The sequence below is a fragment of the Lucilia sericata genome, unplaced genomic scaffold (genome assembly GCF_015586225.1).
Source record: "Lucilia sericata isolate MDLA Ls3-8-SP2 unplaced genomic scaffold, ASM1558622v1 Contig004099F_arrow, whole genome shotgun sequence".
Classification (NCBI taxonomy): domain Eukaryota; kingdom Metazoa; phylum Arthropoda; class Insecta; order Diptera; family Calliphoridae; genus Lucilia; species Lucilia sericata.
This window is the reverse complement of record NW_023997143.1, coordinates 1-21749: the sequence shown is the minus strand read 5'-3', so window position 1 is coordinate 21749 and position 21749 is coordinate 1. Positions and strand designations below refer to the sequence as shown.

The window sequence follows — 21749 nt, the reverse complement described above, 5'->3', positions numbered from 1 at the left end:
TACCTTCATTAAATACACAGGGTTTTATTTTATTACCAAGATCGTCTCTCTCAAAAAGAGAACAGACTTCTCATTGTCATGATCGCAAGTCCATAAAGAAGATATACATATGTACGATCAGTTGGTCGATTGAGTGGAACTCTTCAATTTAGCCGTTTAAAAGCTATTTAGTGGATTTTTATACACTTAGCGTAATATATTAATTTAACATTAAGTGGTTTAACAGGAACAAGAAACAGATTTGGTAACTTCAACTATATTAAAAGTAATGAAGAGAAAACTTCCTAAATTTCTCGGTAATTAAATTTTTTTTAAAGAAATGTTCATGCTAAACGTTGCTTTCATAAACCCAAATGTTGCTTGATTATCGGGGACACTCTTCCCCTACTTCTTTTATAGGAATGGTACTAAGGAGAAAACATTCAGAATCCTTGGTTACTAAAGGAAAGGAAATACCTTTCTATTTCCCTCAACTCTATGTATTAATAACAATTGCTCTCGCCAAACTTCGGTTCCTTAAACCCGAATATTACGAGATTAGCATGGAATCTTTTCTCATACTCTAGTTATATAGATGGGGTTCTCACACTTTCCTATTCAATAATATTTCAGTTTCACAATCTTCAATGTTTCTTAGGAACATTACCGTAACTCAATCTAAAAAAAAAAGAGATTAGACTGTGATTTCCTCTCTTCCTACAAATTTAAGACGGTTCGAAAAAGATATATAGCTTAGAGGAGCTGTCTACATCTAGGAATTTAGAGGTATAAGTGTTAATCATGACCCCCAAACATGTGAAGCATTCTTTAGCAGAGTTCTCAGTTATTAAAGTATACCTGCCTGGCATCGTATTACCAGAGTATTTGGCAAGACATTCGGCAGACAAATTGTGAATTATATAACATTCTAAATGAGAATCTTGTAGGTCTAATCCAGGAATGTTAAGCATCCTTAAATAAGTGAGCGACGATTCATATTCAGCCGAAGTTCCTCGATTTGAGATGCTTGTGGGTCCAGTGGCACACTTTATAAACAGCTAAGATCACGAAAGGGCGATCGTAGATGGCATTTTCCCCATATTTCATATTCATCTAAACGAATTCTCCAATCTCTAGTCCAAGAATACTAAGTATTCATTCTTAAATAAGTTGTTAAGACATTTGACTGACAGTCAAAGAATGTCGCAGTTTAACTTCTTAATGTAGTGATTGCAGTCAAAGTTCTTTATAGCCTTTTCGTTTTAATACAGTGCCTTTTCTGTTTCATCTCTGGAAACCCACTTTAATTCTACAAACTAAGTCGTTTCTTATTGAGTTTTAAAAACCCTTCCCAATTCTACTAGTGAAGGAGAAAATCCAGAGAGAATTCTCTTTATGGCGTAAATTTCAGTTCTGGAAAAGCAGTTCAGTAAGCCCCTGTTATAATTCTGTTCTAAAAAGTTCTACCAAAGTTCGGTAAAACCCAATGAATCTGTCATCTGGTTTCTTGTGTATTACAGCTGACTTAGCAGCCATAGCCATCGAAAAAGATCAAGACAAGGTAGGTCTAGCATTTTTCCACTTTCTACATGTAAACATTTCATTCTTATTGAGTCCCAATTCTTCTAGTGCAGGAGACAATATAGAGAGAATTCCCTTTATGGCGTAAACTTAGTTTTGTAAGCCCCAGTAAACAGTTCGTTATGGATAGGTATATCATAGTTCGATAAAACCAAATATATCTGTCAAGATTTAATTGTCAACTGGTTTCTTGAGGTTAAGGTCTAGCATTTTCCCATATTCTACATGTAAACTTCATATGAATTATGATCACTATGGTTTTGCTAAGAAAGAAATGGAACAACTTTCTTAATTACAAGCATCAAGTATCTCTTGAGACTATAAGGTTCACATTTGAGAAATGCCAAAGTCATCAGTCGGAAAAAATCATTGTCCGATACTAGTGGATTTCCTAACAAGATTTCTAGACTTGTTTGACGAATATAAACTTGCATTAGGTACTAAGTAGAAAACTGTCCAGAAAACTTAACATAGTTTTATGATATAAGAGCGTTAAGTTTTTAATAAACTTTAGCAATTATTTTTTTAAGTGTCATTCATTTGCTTCTTTCTCACTCTATTTATTTATACTGTTTGCAATCTTTAGTAAGTCTACATGTGAATACTCACATGTTCTCTCTTCCCATCATTCACACTAATCAATTAAACTAATAATCTTTTTATGAAATCCAATAACACAAAACACACTAACCACACTTTATAAAATTGAATAACTACAATTGTTTGTATTTTATCATTATAATTATTAATATTTTACTGTTTTTATGAATTGTTTTAAATATCTAATGTTTTAGACTTTGCTCGTCGTCATTGTCTATCTCTAGTTTTTTGTAGTCTGTGTTTAATTTTAAAGTCTTATTGTTGTTGTTATGTGACTATTTTGTCGTTTTTTTTCTTTAATGTTATTGTTATTTCTGTCCAAGTTTTAGAAAATATGTAGAATAAAGAAAAAATGTGTAAAAAATTGTTCTGGTTTCCATTTCTTATTATGTACCAAATAAATACTTTTGTGTTTACATATATGTATATGTACATACATACATACACATGTTTTTCTTATATTTTGTTTCCAATTCGTAATAGTTGTAGTTGGGTTTGATAAATGTTTGAGGTCTTTGTTTGTTCTGTTTGTTTGCAAGTAGCCGATTTGTTTCCCTTTTTCTATAAACGAAATTTTTGAAAAGAAAAAAATCTGTAAAATTACTCTTTATTCTTTTATATTATTATCTAGTTGCTGCCATTTGTAGGACAAAGTTCTTTTGTCTGCATTTTTTTAAATACAAAAAAAGCAGATTCTTTAAAAAAAATGTCATCTGTCAAAATAATCGATCAAGGTTTTATAAATAGCATCCCTTGTTATATATTCTTGGCAATGCAAATGATAAATTAAAAGAGTTTTATTTAAACAAATGTCAAAATGCTTGAATGCCCGGTAAATTTCCCGAGAATCTCCGCCAAATTTCACGATAACTCCCGGAAAAATGTTCATTAGTAACTTCTTCTTTTACTGTTGACAATTTGTTATCTTGGGTCCTCACACTGATACGGATCATTCATTCATCTCTCCATACAGGACGGCTATTTGTTCATGTCTGATAGAGAATCGATCCAATTCAAGTGAACACATCTAATCCGATAACTTTTTAGTCTTTTGATATATTTTTTAAATATCACTCTCCTTTCATCTCCAGCCCACGGCTTACGACTATAGCTAATTGCTCGACCAGGAGGTCGGCGGGATTGAAAATAGGCTCTAACCTTAAGTGCCTGCAATCAAGTCAGGTTTCATGACAGTTTCTGATCCAGAAGAATACCTTGATACTTTGCACTGTCACCAAGTCTGAGATCCACTTCATATAGATAAGGTTTCGAATTTCTAGACTACGCACAGTCACAAGGTCACAATTTATATAGATGTGATTGTGAATCTCTAGACAGCGCACTGACATGAAGTCTGAAATCCACTTCATATAGATGTGGTTTCGAATAGTTTTTGTCTTTCGCATAAGCATTCGCATCTTCTTACAAAATGCCTCGATTCATCAGTGGCCTTTTCCATAGCAGATATAATGATTCTAGTAATTACAATTAGCACTAGCTCCTCTAATAATGAAGGCGTTTTAAGCGCCAGAAAGTCAATGTTGACAAAATTCCTTTTTGACAAGTGCCTGAATTATAGATTCACTTCTTACGAAGTGCCTCGTTTCACCAGTGGCATTTTCCATGGCATATATAATGGTTCTATGCTAAGCAGTAAATGAAGGATAAATCCACCCGAAATTTTCTTAAATATCCATCCGATTAGCGTTAAGATACCTTCTTATCTATTGCATGGATCATAGATTTAAGAAGCCATTGGTAAGACAGCATATGAGGTGACACACGGAATATTTCGATTTTCCATTGGTATTATGATAGCATTAATGATTAACTGGTTAACCACTATCCACTCCACTACCATTAAATTCCACCCGACTTTTCACTACCAAAGGCCTCTTAAATATTCAAGAGACTGCTTTAGGAAGATTCTTTTCAAAAGAAGGGTCTTTTAGAAAGATGCGTATCAATAGAAGTGACTTACGTACAATCTATGCAATAGAAGTGCCTTGGAAGATGAAATAATAATCTCTTTGGAAAAGCTTTTTAAAAGTAGTATTCTTGGAAGCGCCTTTTCAATATCCTATTCAATAGAATAGTGATCCTTTTCGAGAAGAAGGATTCTTTAGGAAGCCAATTATTGATAGAAGTGGATTACACTTTAGAGAAGCAGAATTTGCTGGTAAAGCTGTATCGTCAGATTGATCTCTTGATAAAGGTCTCAGACAAAGAATCACTTCTTGTCAACTATCTTGTTTCGACATTGGCATTCCTCTTGCAATTAATAGTAACTAGTTCCACTAGCAAGAGCTTAATGTCGAGATCGACATGGATGAAAACTCTTCTTGTCAAGTGCCTGGATCTTAAAGCCGAGCTTATAGGAGAGACATGACAGAATCCTCGATTAACAAGAATAGATTTTAAATGACTCCTCCAGAGCTACAGAACAATGTAATACAGTATAAATTGTATTTCATACGCTTACGTAAGCGTATTGAGAGCAAGAATTTTGATGAGAATGTAAAGTTAATCTCAAATGAAGATCGATCTCTTCAATATCCAAGAAACCCAATAGTTACGTTCAAAAGATTTTTCCACAAATCATACAAATAGGTGTAATGCAGTCTAAATTGAGTAACACTTTACGTAAGCGTATTGAGAGCAAGAATTTCGGCGTAAATCTCGAATGAAAATCCAAAAGAATATTGCTCTTTAGTCAGCAGTATAGGAAAGTTAAGCCCTATCTCCTGCAGAGCCAATAAATTTCCCTGCTTTAAACTACAGAAATTTCTTTTCATATCCTAATTACACATCTAATTAAATTGCACGTTACGTAAGCGTAAGTGAGTGCGGACAAGCATTTCGGGGCAAATGTACCGGTAATCTCAAATGAAGATCCAAAAGAAAGTCCTAGTAGATAAAAATTTATATTAAACTATTTAAAGCTTGATAAAAATGTGAAGTTATAACAAATTTTTCTTAACTAGACACAATTTGTGTCAACCACTGTAATTTTTATTTATATAAAAATGTGTTAAAACATTTTTAAATGGTTTTAACTGTAATATTATAATAACTAACCACCCCCAAAACAAATATTTCGTCATTAATAAAAATAAATGCAATAGTTATTACAGAAAAACAATATATAATTGATTTAATTTAGAAGACGACCTATAAATTTGAAGGCAAACAGACACGCCAGACAGACGGACGGACGGACGGACAGACAAGTTAGCAGACACGAACAAACACATTAACATCGATTTAATTTTTTCTATATTACAGCTCAAAAAAATAACAATAATGTACGAAATAATTTTCTATATAATAATTTACTATACATTTCTTAGATAAGTCAAAAACAAAACAGCAACAAATATGAATTAAAAGCACTATAATAATTTATGTGTAGTCGAAAAACGGTCTGTAGACCAAATCAAATATGAAGAATAAATAAATATTTTTGAACAAAAAAAGCAGAAAAATTCTATAAGTATATTGTAATAAAAACTCTAGAGATAATTTATATATATTTAGAGAGAAAGATAGAGAGAGCGAGAAGAGCAAGAGATAATAAATTAATGAGAACAGTTAAAAAAAAAGAGAAAAACTTAACACACAGCGGGAGAGTAATTCAATGAAAGTGAGAGAAAAAGAGAGAGAGAGTTAAAAACACTTTACACACAGAGAAAATCTCAATAAACTCGTTTTAAGTGTTCGGTTATTTAGATTTTTTTTCGTTTCAAGTTTATCGTGGTGGAAATATTTAGGTACATATATAATAATAACATTATTGTACATATGTTTTGGTGATTTTTTCGATGTTCCGTTGAGTAAATGTACGTTTAAAATTTTTAGTCTTTAGCTGCTATGCCAGCAGCTCTCTACCACAAAAAATCAACGATAAAAAGCTGGGTCTGTGAACGATGATGAACGAATATAAAAACGGCGTGGTCGCCATTTATTTTATTTTCATATTATTATTGTTGTTGTATTTGTGCCATACGTAAAAAAAAATAATAATAAAAAGAAGAAGCAGCAGCAGTACTAGTAGAAACATAAAGAAGAAGAAACGACAACAACAACAACAAAATAGCCGTATAATATAAATAATATACTTGAACATTTTTTTGCTTTTGTACATACATATATTGAAATTCTTTTGTTTTGGTCTCATTCCTCCCCTCCCTACCGGCCTCCTTGTCATTTTCTTGTCGTTGTAGCGCTTTTACTTCAAATCATATACAAAACTGTGCAATATTATGATATAGAAAACGCATTTCGAGGGTTTTATAAGTAATTTTCGCTTTTTTTTTCTAGTTTGAAAAAAAAAAAAGCACAGAGGATGATGATGAATAAGAGGAGAAGAGCTTTAAGGTGTTGACAACGGTGTGAGGAGTGTGTAAGAGAGGTTAAGGCAAAGAAAAATTATAAAAAAAAAGAACTACACATAAAGAGATTTTGTTCAAATAGTCAAATGAAGGTAATGAGTGTTGGTGATAAAAGAGTGGAGCAGCAAGAGCGTTGGGGTGTACAAGAGGGGTTTAAAAATAAACTATATATGTTTCAACGATTGTGTGTGTGTGTTGATGATGATGATTTTTTATTGTGTTTTCTTCCGTTTTTTCTTTTTGTTAATAATTCAATATTTAAAAAAAAAAATATGTGTTGGTAAGCAGTTTTTTTACACACTCATTTATACTATAAACTATGGTGGCATGGATATGGAATTTCATGTAAATAATTTTTTTGCTTTGGAAAGAAAACAACTGTGACTCAACGACAATGAGTATTCTACAGTAAGAAGAAAAAAATATCTTTTCCCAGAAAATCTAACGAAATAAAAACAAACTGCAATATTTTTTTCAAGTGACGTCACTTAAAAAAAAACAAAAACTGCAATTTGTTCACACCCTAACCCTGTTCCCAATATAACACCCTTTCTAGCCTCCCTCATTTAACTTCATAACACAAAGAGTAACTTTATAATTTATAAAATTTTTTTTGGCCCATAGGTTGAATAACCTTATTTAGCAGTTATAATACTATTTATTTTATCTCATTAATTAATCCATAACTTTAAAATTTGTTATTTTAACTTAAACCCCCTCATTATCTTCCATCACTTTCATCTTCTATCACTAGTTTCTTTTTAGCTTGACTTTTTCTCACTCTCTTTTCGTTCAACTTTCCTTTGGTGTAAAATTGTTTGTTTTTGCAATTTTACAATTTGTTTTTTAACAAATTCATCATACTCACCTTAAATTAAAACGTAGTAAATAAACAGAGAAATTTCTTCGTTTACGTATTGTTTACATTTTTATTAACATTTTTCCAAGTATTTTTATTTTATGCAAAAAAAAAAAACACAAAAAAACTTTGATTATTATCTGAGAAATCCCGTAATAACATTGTTATTGTGAAATGCAAAAAAAAGTTGACATTTAGTGTCATTACTTGACTGGTGGCGTCTTGTTTGTGTGTGTGATGTAGTGTGAAAGGGTTACCAGAATGTTTATTTTAGAAAATAATGTGACATTGCCATTTTTTAAACCCGCGGGAATATAATGTTTCAAATACATTTTAATATAGATTAAGTAGCTTTGAGAGACGCTTTTTTATAGAAAGTTATCATAAGAAAATTGTTTCTTAGAAAGAAGTTTCCTACGAAAGCCTTATCCAATAGAATAGTGACACTGAAAGTGGATTACTATACCACTTTTCAATAGAACACTACCATTGAAAGATATTTTTAAAAAAATACTTTTTCGTAAGGTATTTTTAAAAGTTGTATTCTTTGAAGCCGCTTTCCAATATCCTATACAATAGGGACTTAAAAAATGCTCATTCCAATAGAATAATGTACTTTAGGAAGATACTTTTCAGAAGAAGAGTCCTTTAGGAAACCACTAAAAGTGCTTTACAAAAACTCTTTTTAATGGAATATAATTCCTAATAAAATAATCTCTTCAGGAAAGCCTTATTAAGGACTACTTAGTCTTTTTGTAAGCCAGTTTCCCATGGTAGTGTTTTATAAAGACCCTATCGAATAAAACAGTAACTTAGGGAGAACGTTCCAATAGAATACTGTCTTAGGATGATCATAACCTCTTCAAAGGAATAAGTTCCTATAAAGACCCTTTTCAATCGATTTATAGTAAAAAGACCCTACAATCTTAACATTAGACTTCATTCAACAAAATAATGCTTATTATAAGAAGAATAGGCTACTAGCGATGTTGTTTGGATCTTACGAAGACCAGTAAACTTTTCCAATAGGCTATAGACTTAGGAAGGCTATATCAAATATAATAATGTCTTGAAAAGAACTTTTCAATATGAAACCGAATGGAATTACGCACGTTACAATGTTCCTATTTAATAGAACAATGACTTTTGAAGGAAATTTTCCAAAAGAATAATATTTTCTATAGATAAGTCTCACAAGAAGACTCCTTTCAAAATGATAGTCTCTTAGGAAGAGCAAAGTCTTGGAAAGACTTTTTGAAATTAAATATTATCATCAAAGAATCTTTTCCAAAAGACTAGTGTTATAGAAACATTGCTTCCAAAAGAATAATGACTTAGGAGGACTAAATCCAGTAGAATAGTTTCTCCTTGATTACCTTAGATGCTTTCACAAAAGAACAATGTCTTAGAAAGGCTACGATAGGAGTTTATTTATTCCATGTGGTAATAATTAAAAACTTTAAACTCTGGTAACCCTAAAGTTAATAAAAACGTCGATTAAAGTAAATACCGGGGAAAATTTTCTAACAAAAGATAAGAAGCTACACATATTAAATACATACACTGAACTCAGGATTCAAAACAGGTACACTCTTGACATTAACATAGGCCTACTACTAACAAATAAGACATGATCAATTAATAACCGATTGCTCATAAATAACAAGGTCAAGTCGATACTCTTATTTTTAGGAAAAAACACAAGCATTTACAATGTCACTGAAATAAAATAAAACAAAACCAAAAAAAACTACTGAGTCATTAATGAGTAATTACGAAAACTAAACAGAATCTCGAATACAAGTAAAATTAACTGCAAGGAGAAAAAAAGCTATAACAAGAATATCCTTCTGATAAATGCATTTGTAAGTGATTAGCTAATTAATTAATAGGTCTTTTTACACTCTCCAAAAATTTTTAAATTACATCATCCTTGTATTTATTACATCATTAAAAAGCCAGAAAATATACATATATAGTTTTTTTTTCTTTGAAACCACTAACTATAACACACTAAAAAGAACAAATATTTTTGAAAATAAAAAAATGTATATACAGAAAAAAAACCTATGTATTTTGAAATATATAACTGCAGTTTTTCAGAGAATAGAACAGAATAAAACGGAAGAAATGTCATAACGAAGAAAAAAAAAGAAAACATACAAAAAAAAAATCAGCGGAAAATACAAATGCAATGTTGTTAAGTCATTCATACGAGGGGATTTAATTTTGCCATATTTTAACAACAACAACAGAAAATTGAGCACAACTAAATGGGGAAATGAGAACGAATCAACACCGAACATACTTAATATAAATAAAATACAACAATAATAACAAAGGCAAAAGAGATGGAAAATGTGTGCAGCAAAAGTAAAATTTAAAGAAAACAGGGTTGAAAATGTTGGTACAATTGTAATTAGGAAAATGTGTCATAAAATGGCTTATTTTATTACAAACTAAATATAAAACTATAGACTATAACTAGACTATAAACTATAGACTAGACTATAAACTAGACTATAGACTAGACTAGAGACTAGACTATAGACCAGACTAGACTAGACTATAGATGAGACTATAGACTAGACTATAGACTAGAATATAGACTAGACTATAGACTAGACTATAGACTAGACTATAGACTAGACTATAGACTAGACTATAGACTAGACTATAGACTAGACTATAGACTAGACTATAGACTAGACTATAGACTAGACTATAGACTAGACTATAGACTAGACTATAGACTAGACTATAGACTAGACTATAGACTAGACTATAGACTAGACTATAGACTAGACTATAGACTAGAATATAGACTATAGACTAGACTAGACTATAGATGAGACTATAGACTAGACTATAGACTAGAATATAGACTAGACTATAGACTAGACTATAGACCAGACTATAGACTAGACTAGACTATAGACTAGACTATAGACTAGACTATAGACTAGACTAGACTAGACTATAGACTAGACTAGACTAGACTATAGACTAGACTAGACTATAGACTAGACTAGACTAGACTATAGACTAGACTAGACTATAGACTAGACTATAGACTAGACTAGACTATAGACTAGACTACAGACGAGACTATAGACTAGACTATAGACTAGAATATAGACTAGACTATAGACTAAACTATAAACTAGACTATAGACTAGACTATAAACTAAACTATAGACTAGACTATAGACTAGACTATAGACTAGACTATAGAATAGACTATAGACTAGACTATACACTAGACTATAGACTAGACTCTAGACTATATTCTAAACTAGACTCTAGACTAGACTCTAGGCTAGACTCTAGACTCGACTCTAGACTATACTATAGACTAAACAACAAAACAAAAACTACTAAAGTACTGAATTTTCCATGCCTGTGCCAGGGCAAGAAAAAGTACCTAATGCCATAGCTGTAATTATTGTTTGTCATCCATCGCTGGCCCCGAAATTATAGCAATAATCAAGACAGAGAGAGAGAGAGCCAGCAACGAATCACTCACTGAGTAAGCGACAGTAAGCAAATGCGAGTAATAAGTTATATTTTTAAAATAATTAAGCTATTTTTTCTCGAAATTTTCATTTGATTATTTCTAAATTCAAAATTATTTGCTGCTACTGTTGTTGTTCGCCAAGTACATACAAAACATTTGTGTTTAAACAAAAATTATATATTTATTAAGGGATTTTTTTTTCAACAAAATCGGTATATATATATAAAAAGATATAAACTTTACATTAGAGTTAACATATTTGTTTAAAATAGTTTATAAATAATTTAATTAAAACATAAATAAATTATCACCTTTTATGTTATTGTAATCAGTTCAGTTTTTATTTTTTTCTATGAGGACTTGCTGACTTAAGGTTTTAATGACCTCAGAGCATTAGCTGCAGGAGTAGTGTAAGGTATTAAAACCGTCGTGACTTTGGTGAAATAAGATGTTAATAATCCAACGCCTTGGTTTTTTTAAAAATTTTCTTTAAATAAGTTTCTTTTATTTTTTTTAGGGGACTTTTAGTTTGTTTGTTATTTTTTATATATTTTATATGCTGTTGTTGCTAATTTTAAAAATAAACGCAAAACATAACAGTACATTTGATAAATCATTAAATATTTAAGCTAATTTCAGCTTTTTTCAAAAAGAAAAAAAAAAAAGAAGAAAAAACTAAATAAATAATAACACCAACAAGAGAAGAACATAATAATTAACTCTCTCGTAACACTAATTTGCTCGCTCTCTTTTAGCTTCACTTCACTTTTTTAACATGTTTTATTTACTCTCTTTTAAAAGATACCAAAATCTCTTGGTTTATTTTTATATTTGAGCAAATTATAAGTTATTTATTTTTTGCTTGAAAAGCGCTCTCCTTGGTAGCAGGTTTTCGTGTTTGAATTTTTTTTTTCTTTCTTATTAACAATAAAATTGAATCGTTTTGTAGACGAAGTTGGTTTAATCGTGTGGTGTTGTTTTTGTTTTTACCGTTTTAGACGAGAGATATACTCTATTCACTAACGAGCAACGAACAAACGAGCGTTTACTTTGGGTAGACAGTTGAATTTTTGCCTCAGCGGCGTTACGCGACGTTAAAATTTTCGTGCGAAGCTACACTACTTAACACCAGGCAAACAAACTACGCGTTTCGAACAACAGCAGAACACAACACAGAAACAAAAAAACAACCGAACGAATACTTTTCTGCTTCTTCTTTTTCTTTTTCAATATTATTCATCCGTTCGTATCAAATAAAAAAGTACTGTGAATTTTTTTTTTTTTTTCTTTAATTTCCTACTTTCGTTTTAGACAAAAAATTATAAAAAATTACGTTTTTTCTATTAATTAACAAAATAATAGTTAACATTTAAAAGATATCAAAATAATTTGTTCATAAGTAATATAAATTTTAGAAAATATGTAAAAAAAAAATAAAAAATTTAAATTTTTCACTTTAGTATTTAAAACTTTAAATATTTTCTTTAACAAAAAATAATTTTTATTTAATTTTACTTTGCCTCTCTGCGTGTGTGCTGCTCTTTTTCTCTATATATTATTATTAAAAAAGTGTGTGTGTTTTTATTTTTTTGGTTAAAAATTATAAAAAAAGTTAAAAAATAATTCATAAATTTGCATAAAAAACGTGTTTCATTTTTATAAATTTCATTATTACTAAATTCTTTTGTTTAATTGCAATTTATTTTTTCTTTAAAGAAAATATATTTTTTTTGTTCTCATTCCTCTCTTTCTCTCGCTGTTATTTTACTTTTCTCTTTATCTCTCTCTCTATTTTGTCAATGTGTTTAATTATATATATATATAATTTTTTTTTAATTATTTTAAATCAAGAAAAAATAATTTTTTAGCGGAGCGCACTTACGACACACAACTGGCAACGAACGACAACGAACACAACGTCGTCGCAAGTGCTACAGCCATTTTGTACTTTGAATTCACATGAAGAAATTGTACAGCGATTAACTGAATCTAAGGTTTTCAGCAAATCAGCCAAAGCGCAGGGTTGTAACAAAACGTACTGCCGCTGAATTAACTACTAAACGAGTAAATCATACCAAATAGTAATGAAATGGAACAAAAATAATGAAATGTAATTATGCCATCATAAACTACCCTCAAAATTTATTTTTCTAATAAAAAAAAGACACTTAAACAAAAATTTATTACTACTAATAGTAATGCCCTGAAAAAAAACATAAACTTTCAACACTTTTTCAACAAGACCCCACTTTAAACTATATATTTCAAGAAAAAAATATATATTTAATACACCAACTTATAGCAAAAATAATTTAATTCTAATATTTCTCTAACAGGTAATTGATATTTTAATTTTTTAAATAAATATTTTTTTTAATAAAACTTACAAAAACTTTGTTTTATTTGAAGATAAATAATTTCTACCAAAAATACATTTTTTATATAAAAAAGTTCACTGTTTTTACAATGCAAAAAAAACCTACTACTAAATTTATCAACTCGTAAATATTTAGTGTAAGAAAAAAACTCAAACCGCGTGATATTTCAGTTTTCATGAGGTTCATCTATATTTCTGCTTTTGGCTTTTAATGCTTCCATCTCATAGTTGTTGAAACACTAAAATTCCTTGAAAATTTTCATATAGAATTTGTTATTCTTTATACAAACCTTAAGAGAATCCGTATGCGAAGCGACATCTATAGAACATGTTGTCTATAGAGTATGGTTGTCTTTTTCTAATGCATATATTCAGCTATTGAATATTGAAAAGTGGTTTTTATTTGTAATGGTAACTCTGTCTTTTTGATAAATATGTTGTTTGAAGATAATATGGTAGCATTGCTAAATCCGTTACTTTTAAAATATCTGATGACAACTCGCACGGTGCATTACATATAACTGTAATTTCTAAACGGTTAAATTTAAATAAAATTTCGCTTGAGTGTGATGAAAAGCATAGTGAGTGTGATTTCTGACATTAAGATACGCAGATTGTGTACATGATCATCATTGCTAAGTGCTAAGGTTCTCATGATGAAGAGATTGTTGTTTTTTCTATGGTGAGTGTGATATCCCACTTTGAGCGAATTGTTTGTTAGTTCCGTGGTGAGTGTGATTTTCCACACTGAGCAAATTGTTTCATGGTTCTATGGTGAGTTTGTTCTTCCACGTTCAGCGATACTTTATTTGTTTCGGGATGAGCTGTGAATTAACGGACTACAAGGTGAAGTCAACAGACGAGCGTTTTAATGAATTTTAGTGTAAAGAGAATTCTTCTTTCGCGATATAATATGGATCTGCAGTGAGTGTAATTTTCCACATTGAGCAAATTGCTGTTGAAAACGCAGCTTGTGTACATGGTTTTCATCGCCGAATTGTGTTCCCATTATGAACTGATTATTGTCAGTTTTGTGGTGAGTGTGATATCGTACTTGGGGCGAACTAACAACAAGTTGTTAGCCAAGGTGATAGTGGTGAATGTAATTACTTACATTTAGAGAATTTTATTAAAGTTTAATTTTAAACGTTAAGCGTTTTGTTTGTTGGTTCTGTGGTGATGGTGATTTATCACTTTGTTGTATGGTTTCATGATGTGATTTGAATACATATGTAGTGAGTTTAATTCTCTATAATGAGGAGTAACCCTCGGAGATGGTTTTAACTGAATAACGGCCAAAGTATATATAAGTTGGAACAACAGTGTTGTAAGGATAAAGTTCTGTTATTTGACGATGTGGTTGTTATTAATCTCGTAGTAGTCCTTAGTGCAACATATGAGCAACTTTCCCTTTTTTCTAGTTCCTCCACTCAAAAAGAGTATGTTCGATCACTCACCAAACTCACAGTAACATAAGTTAAGGAGTTGTAGTTGATTCAATATATGGTATAGATGTTGATAGATTATAAACATTGAAGTTTTGGCTGTCGCAATTCTAGTGACTCTCTTTTTCGTATTACATTTCGCTCTAAGCAAAATGACGAAAGCTGATCTTTTTGATCCATGTGAATCCAACGAAAGAGCCTATTGACTTAAGTGATTATTTCGTACGGATGTCCTTTAAATGGGCACCTTTTTAACAGTGGTAGTTTTTCAACCACAAGGTGAGTTTAAACAACTCACCACTGCCCCCTTGTGACTTGTAAATACAAGCATGTCTTCCTCGTACAGCTGATTAATATTTTATACAATTCATTTGTTATCTCAAACATTATGTCCCACATTTACTCCTCCAAGTATTCTTATTGTATTGGATCTACCACATCCACTACATTTACCCCGAAGTCTTCTCTGCCAATGGCAGGTACAGGATCATATTATAAGCTTCTCTGATCAGACCCCAAATCCAAGGAATGACTCCGAGTAGTCTTATCCTGTGTATGTTCCGCCAAGACTGGAGGTATATTGTTCTTCAATACAGACCTAAAGAGTGACTGCAGCTGATTGTCTTAATTTGGTCTTGTTTATCCATGACTTCAACGAATGAACTTGGTTACGTACATGGCCTATTGACATAAGTCTAGTTCTAAAGTGGTAGACCTAGCGTTCTACAGTGGTAGTTTTCAACCAAAGGGTGAGCTTAAAACATCTCAACAGTGCCCCTTTGTGACTTGTAAAGAAAGTGCAGGTGGTAATTTTTATACATGGTTATTGTCGCTACATATACAAGCACTTCGCTCTACATACTCCTGATTCATTCTGTATTCATTTGTTATCAACTTATTCCCATTATACAATTCCTATTGTACCGCAACAGGACCAAATTTATTCCCAAATATTATTTTCGCAGTGTATGAGTCTTTGAACAAACATTCTCTAATTGCGATTTAATTTTATATCATATCCATCACATGTTCCCCTACCCCAAAGTTTCCTCAGTCCTAGCCTGTAACTGGATTTTCTTCTCTGGGGAAAAAACTTTCGGTTGATACAGCTGTTGCTGAGTTGACAATCTTTGGTCGATTGAGAGTCGGGTCATTTCGGAGCGGAGATCCAATTGTCGTGGGAACGGTTCACAAAGATAACATTCACTGGTGTGGATGCTTAAGCGGACAATACTAATTCTATAAACTTGGTATAGGTACTTACCATTATTATTTTTGTATGGCAATTTGGTCGTGCCTTCTCTGCTGCTGTCTATTTAAGTTCTTTTCTGTAAGAACTGTTTATTAATTAACACAATTTTCAATGCATTGATTGTGTCAAGGTGAAGATTTCAACTGGTTCTAATAGTATTAAGATTTGTGGTCAAAAAAATATATTCCTAATCAAGGGTACTTTAGAAGCAAAGAACAAATAAATGAGTTTTTGACTTCAACATTTTTAAGTGAAAGATGAGGGAATTGTATTAACTATAAGACCACTAACTGAGGCAGGGCGTTTACAACAATCTTCGCTGCGGGCAGATATATCTAGAGTATACATATACAAGGTATATACATATGAATGTATAACCGACAAATGTTTGGCACATATCCGTACCTCTACTAGCAACCTCTTAAGATTAGCATTTACTCACCTGTTTTCAAAGCACCCACAATTTGCATCTTTCATTTCCAAGGATTCCTAAAATTTGCAATTTTCTGTATATGTATCTCTGGAACGTGTTTGGTCGACAGTCCAAAGGCTTTATGCCAAATTGTTAGCTTGAGTAAAACGAACCGAAAGAATATAACTTCTTTAATTAATATACAAAACAGTTTCAATTAATCACTATTAATCAATGTATTTTAAGTTATTTTGATTCAATAAACTATTAAAACTAGAATTGTTAAAAATTTGCAGCTCTACTTTTCAAAGCCAATTTTCGGTCATATCATTTGTTCTAATTCAATTAATTTTATTATTTATTCATTGTTGCACATTTATTGTTTGTTTTTATCCATTTTTTAATGTATTTATTAACACAATTTTGTTTAAATTTTATTATTTAAAAAAATCTTAATTTACTATCTTTCACCATGACCAATCACAATTTCAAAAAATAAACAAATGAAAACTTCAAATTCAAGGCGAATTCAATAAGCTTGCTGCAGGGCTGTGATGACAATAACAATTTTGTGTAAAGTCGCCTTGGTTTATGTTAAAAATAGAACAGCCTGTCTATATAGATAATTTTTAGTATGTTAATGTTATGTTAACATGTAGACATGATAATTTATCAAGATATATATGAAAAATATTAGTTTAGGTGAAAAACTTTTATGCAAGTAAGGCATTCCCCACCCTGCAATTTTTTCATCCACAATATGGCAACTTTTTCCTTTTATTTTGACAAGAAAAAAATCTTTTGCCGACAATAAAAAAGGATATTTTTGCAATGCATATTGATAAAAGTTTATAAAAGAAAAAATGGTTATAAATATTAAATATATGGTGTATATATTAACAATATTAATTTGTATTATAAAAGTCCAAGCTGAAATAAACAAACAGCCAACAGTATTAGATGAAACTAGCAAAAAATCTGCAGAGACAACAACAGTTCCAACAACACCAGCACCAGCAAAGTCCATTAACAATAATGAAGAATATCATGAGGAATTAGTAGTGCAACCCTTAGCCTCGGGTTTTATAAATACCTATTTTCAATTTACCACCAGATGGTACTATGGCAAGCGGGAAAATTGTAAGTATTTTGGAATAAACAATAATATAATTGCCTTATAATATAATGTATGAATAATATATTGCAGTACACAATACTAGATTGATACCCAGATCTATAGCGGAAATCCTTTTGCATTCGGATGTTAAAGAATTGCACATTTCCTTAACACAGGGCTTGTGGCGTTACGAATCTTGGGGTTATCCTATTGTAGATAATGCTCCCGGTGCAGAAGCTTGGGCTTGGTTTGCGGGAGAAAATCTTACCGCCAACTCTGTCGACGAGCAATGGAAAAGTGTTACCAGTACTTTTTCGGGTATTTTATGTGCCTCTTTAAATTTTATGGATAAAACCAATACCATTACACCCAACTATGGGTTTCAGCCACATTTTGTGGGCCCCGTGGCGAAGAATGTTAAAAGACATGTTAGATATTCCAGTTTGCCGCGTGAAATTGTTTGTACGGAAAATCTAACACCCTGGAAGAAACTAATGCCCTGTAATAGTAAACATGGTTTTGCCTCTTTATTGAATTCGGGTAATGTACACAATACCAATTACCATTCGCTGGCCATTAAAGTACGTACTTTATGTAATGCTAAGGAAGAATGCATTTTGGAATTCATAGAATCGGCCAATTTGGTATATGATCCCAAGTTGTTGGGTGCTGCTAATGAATATGATTTCTCCTTAAGGCGCATGTTTGGTCAGGGCTTAAATGGTTATTGTGCTCTAGCTGATTCTAGTAAAATCTATGTTAATCTACAAACACCTTTACCCTATGAAATGACCCCCTTGCCGCACTATAATACCACCACCACCAGAGGAGGTTACACCTCACAATTTGGTGTCTACGATATGCAAACGTCAAAAGAATCAAGGCTCTTTAATATAGCTTGGGTTTTACGTAAACCTCAAAATGCAGTACTAACACCCTCTCCGCCACCTCTTCTAACACACCGTTATATTGTCGGCTATGGCCAGGAAAGGGGTAAAGTTATAACCCATCTTACGAATACACACTACAATGTGTTGCCTATTATACTGCAAGAAAACATACCCTGGTATATGCCCATTTATATGCATACTTTAAAGATACGTGATCGCCTTACGGGTGAGCTAATAACGCCTAAAATTATAAATTATCGTCCGGGTGTACAACGTGAAAGACCCTATTACCTGGAATTGGCCTTTAAATTACCCGGAAAAACTTCTGTGGAAATATCTTTTGATTTTGACTATATATTCCTTAAATGGCTAGAATATCCCCCCGATGCTAATCATGGCCATTATGTGGGTTCAGCTGTTATAACTACCCAATTGCCTATAGCGCGTAATTATTCTTCTATACCTTTGTCCGGTTATCGTTTTGCTGATTCCTTTAATGCCTCACGAAACTCATACATTTTAACCCTGCGCACTGAAACCTTAATACTTTCACTGCCCACCCCTGATTTTAGTATGCCCTACAATGTTATTTGTCTAGCTTGCACAGTGGTCGCTTTAGCCTTTGGTCCCATACATAGTGTGGCCACTAAACGTATTGTCGTGGAACAGCAGGATACCGAGGGTAGCCAGTCGTTTGTGGGTAAGTTTTTAAAGAAATTACGTAAGTCCAAAAGCAAACCGAACGTTAGCAATTCGTCAAGCAAGGATGCTGCAGAGGATGAAAATGTCACAGGAGAAGAGCAGATAAAATAGGAACTGTTTCGTCTACCATATGAATGTTTGCTGCTGCTTTACTAGTCTAGTATTAAATTATTGAAAATAAAATAAAAACACGATTCCATCTATTTGTATTTAGTTGTTCTTAATATTATTTCGTTTTGTTACAATAAAAACATGATATTTTTTAAAAAATAACAATTTTAAGAGATGAGTACTTTTTGTGGAACCAAGAGAAATTTCCATATTTGGCGATTAAACTGAGATTAAAGTGAAAATTCGATTTTAAAGAAGAGTTGGTTTCATAAACAGCTCTATTTATATTACTTATACTTTTTTCAGAATTTGCGGTAATTTGATAAAAATACACAAATGTGGTGGTAAGTCGAAATTAGAAAAGTTTAGCAAATGATAGAAATTATTAAAACTGCATAAAATTATTTTCAAATGCAGCTCTAATGTATGTACGTTTGTACATGCGTCATATAAATTCTACGGAAACATAAAATTACAAAAAACTTGCATTCGACACCGCAACTTGAAGTGAGCATTGCATCATTAGTCATATAAAGAAATAAAATGTTTCGAAACTGTGGAAATAAATTCTTTAAAAATGTCATTAAATTCAATCTATTGACCACAACACAACAACGTTATGCAGCAAAATGGTATCCGGATGCCGAATTTATGCAACAATTTTCAGCTCCAGTTATGTATCCCGATCAAGTTACCTCTAAATGGCAACTACCACCATGGAATCATCAAATGACACCTACAGAGAAAAAAGTACGTAATCTAACATTGAATTTTGGACCACAACATCCAGCAGCTCATGGTGTTTTGCGTTTGGTATTGGAATTAGATGGTGAAACTGTTATACACTGTGATCCTCATATTGGACTATTGCATCGTGGCACCGAAAAGCTGATTGAGTATAAAACCTATTTACAAGCTTTGCCCTATTTTGATCGTTTGGATTATGTTTCCATGATGTGCAACGAACAGTGTTATTCGTTGGCCGTGGAAAAATTGCTAAATATTGAGGTGCCAATTCGTGCCAAGTACATACGCACCTTATTTGCCGAAATAACACGTTTACTTAATCACATCATGGCTATTGGTTCACATGCTATAGATATTGGTGCCATAACGCCATTCTTTTGGTTGTTTGAGGAACGTGAAAAACTAATGGAATTCTATGAACGGGTATCAGGAGCTCGTATGCATGCTGCTTACATACGTCCCGGTGGTGTTTCTCTCGATATGCCTCTACACTTAATGGATGATATTTATGAGTTTGCTTCCAAATTTGCCGAACGTTTGGATGAGGTAGAAGATGTTTTAACCCATAATCGTATTTGGCTAACACGTACTGTAGACATTGGTGTGGTGTCCGCCGAGGAAGCTTTAAATTATGGCTTTAGTGGTGTCATGCTTAGAGGTTCGGGCATAAAATGGGATCTACGTAAACAGCAGCCCTATGATGCCTATCACCTAATGGAATTCGATGTACCTATAGGATCGAAAGGAGACTGTTACGATCGTTATCTATGTCGCATTGAAGAAATGCGTCAATCTTTGCGTATCATAGAACAATGTCTCAATCAAATGCCTGCCGGTGAGATAAAAACCGATGATTGCAAGATAACTCCTCCCAGGCGTCGTGAAATGAAACAATCCATGGAAGCTTTGATACATCATTTTAAATACTTTACACAAGGTAAGTTATGAAACCATCAATCAAAGTTATGATCTACCTTCTTCAAATCTTTACCCAAGGTTTTTGTGTACCTCCTGGTGCCACGTACACCGCTATTGAGGCTCCTAAAGGAGAATTTGGTGTTTATTTGGTATCGGATGGTTCCAGTCGTCCATATCGTTGTAAAATTAAAGCTCCAGGTTTTGCTCATTTAGCGGCTCTAGATCGTATTGGTAGTCAGCATATGTTGGCCGATATTGTAGCAATTATTGGTACGCTGGACGTGGTATTTGGTGAAATTGATCGTTAAGTATTTTAAATGAAAGAAATAAATTTGAAAAGAAAAATATTTGTATATGAAGTTTTTCTCTTGCAACCAGATTGTCGCTATAGATAGATTGATAGATAGATAGATAGATAGATAGATAGATAGATAGATAGATAGATAGATAGATAGATAGATAGATAGATAGATAGATAGATAGATAGATAGATAGATAGATAGATAGATAGATAGATAGATAGATAGATAGATAAATAGATAGATAGATAGATAGATAGATAGATAGATAGATAGATAGATAGATAGATAGATAGATAGATAGATAAATAGATAGATAAAATAGAACTGAATAAATGCATCGCGTCATGAGGATTTTGATGATAGAAGGGGCAACAGTTGAGGAATCTGAATAAACCGACTCTTGTCATAGTATTGTTCGTAAATGCCCATTTAGTAGTTTCTCACTATCCGATATCGAAGGGTTTTTAAGGACTCTGTTGAATCTATTATTCAGAGACCGCCATTTGATGCTTAGATGTCGCTGCTAAAGTATCGAAAGTCTGGGAAAGA

At 32.1% G+C, this 21749-nt stretch overlaps 2 protein-coding genes and 1 long non-coding RNA gene across 3 annotated transcripts; all 3 read left to right on the top strand.

The window, feature by feature from the left end:
* The first annotated feature begins 6016 nt into the window (after positions 1 to 6016).
* LOC119615103 lies at positions 6017 to 12220 on the top strand. The gene is made up of 3 exons (XR_005232384.1): positions 6017 to 6258; positions 6481 to 9275; positions 11926 to 12220. It is a non-coding gene; the product is annotated as an uncharacterized LOC119615103 (long non-coding RNA).
* A 4966-nt stretch (positions 12221 to 17186) lies between these two features.
* Positions 17187 to 19314, top strand: LOC119615102 (GPI transamidase component PIG-T). Its single transcript, XM_037971175.1, has 2 exons — positions 17187 to 17553; positions 17621 to 19314. Exons 1-2 carry the CDS (start codon positions 17277 to 17279, stop codon positions 19231 to 19233), a joined length of 1890 nt encoding a protein of 629 aa, XP_037827103.1. The 5' UTR covers positions 17187 to 17276; the 3' UTR covers positions 19234 to 19314.
* A 275-nt stretch (positions 19315 to 19589) lies between these two features.
* On the top strand, positions 19590 to 21245 carry LOC119615104 (NADH-ubiquinone oxidoreductase 49 kDa subunit-like). Its single transcript, XM_037971176.1, has 2 exons — positions 19590 to 20917; positions 20977 to 21245. Exons 1-2 carry the CDS (start codon positions 19777 to 19779, stop codon positions 21204 to 21206), a joined length of 1371 nt encoding a protein of 456 aa, XP_037827104.1. The 5' UTR covers positions 19590 to 19776; the 3' UTR covers positions 21207 to 21245.
* Positions 21246 to 21749: the final 504 nt, after the last annotated feature.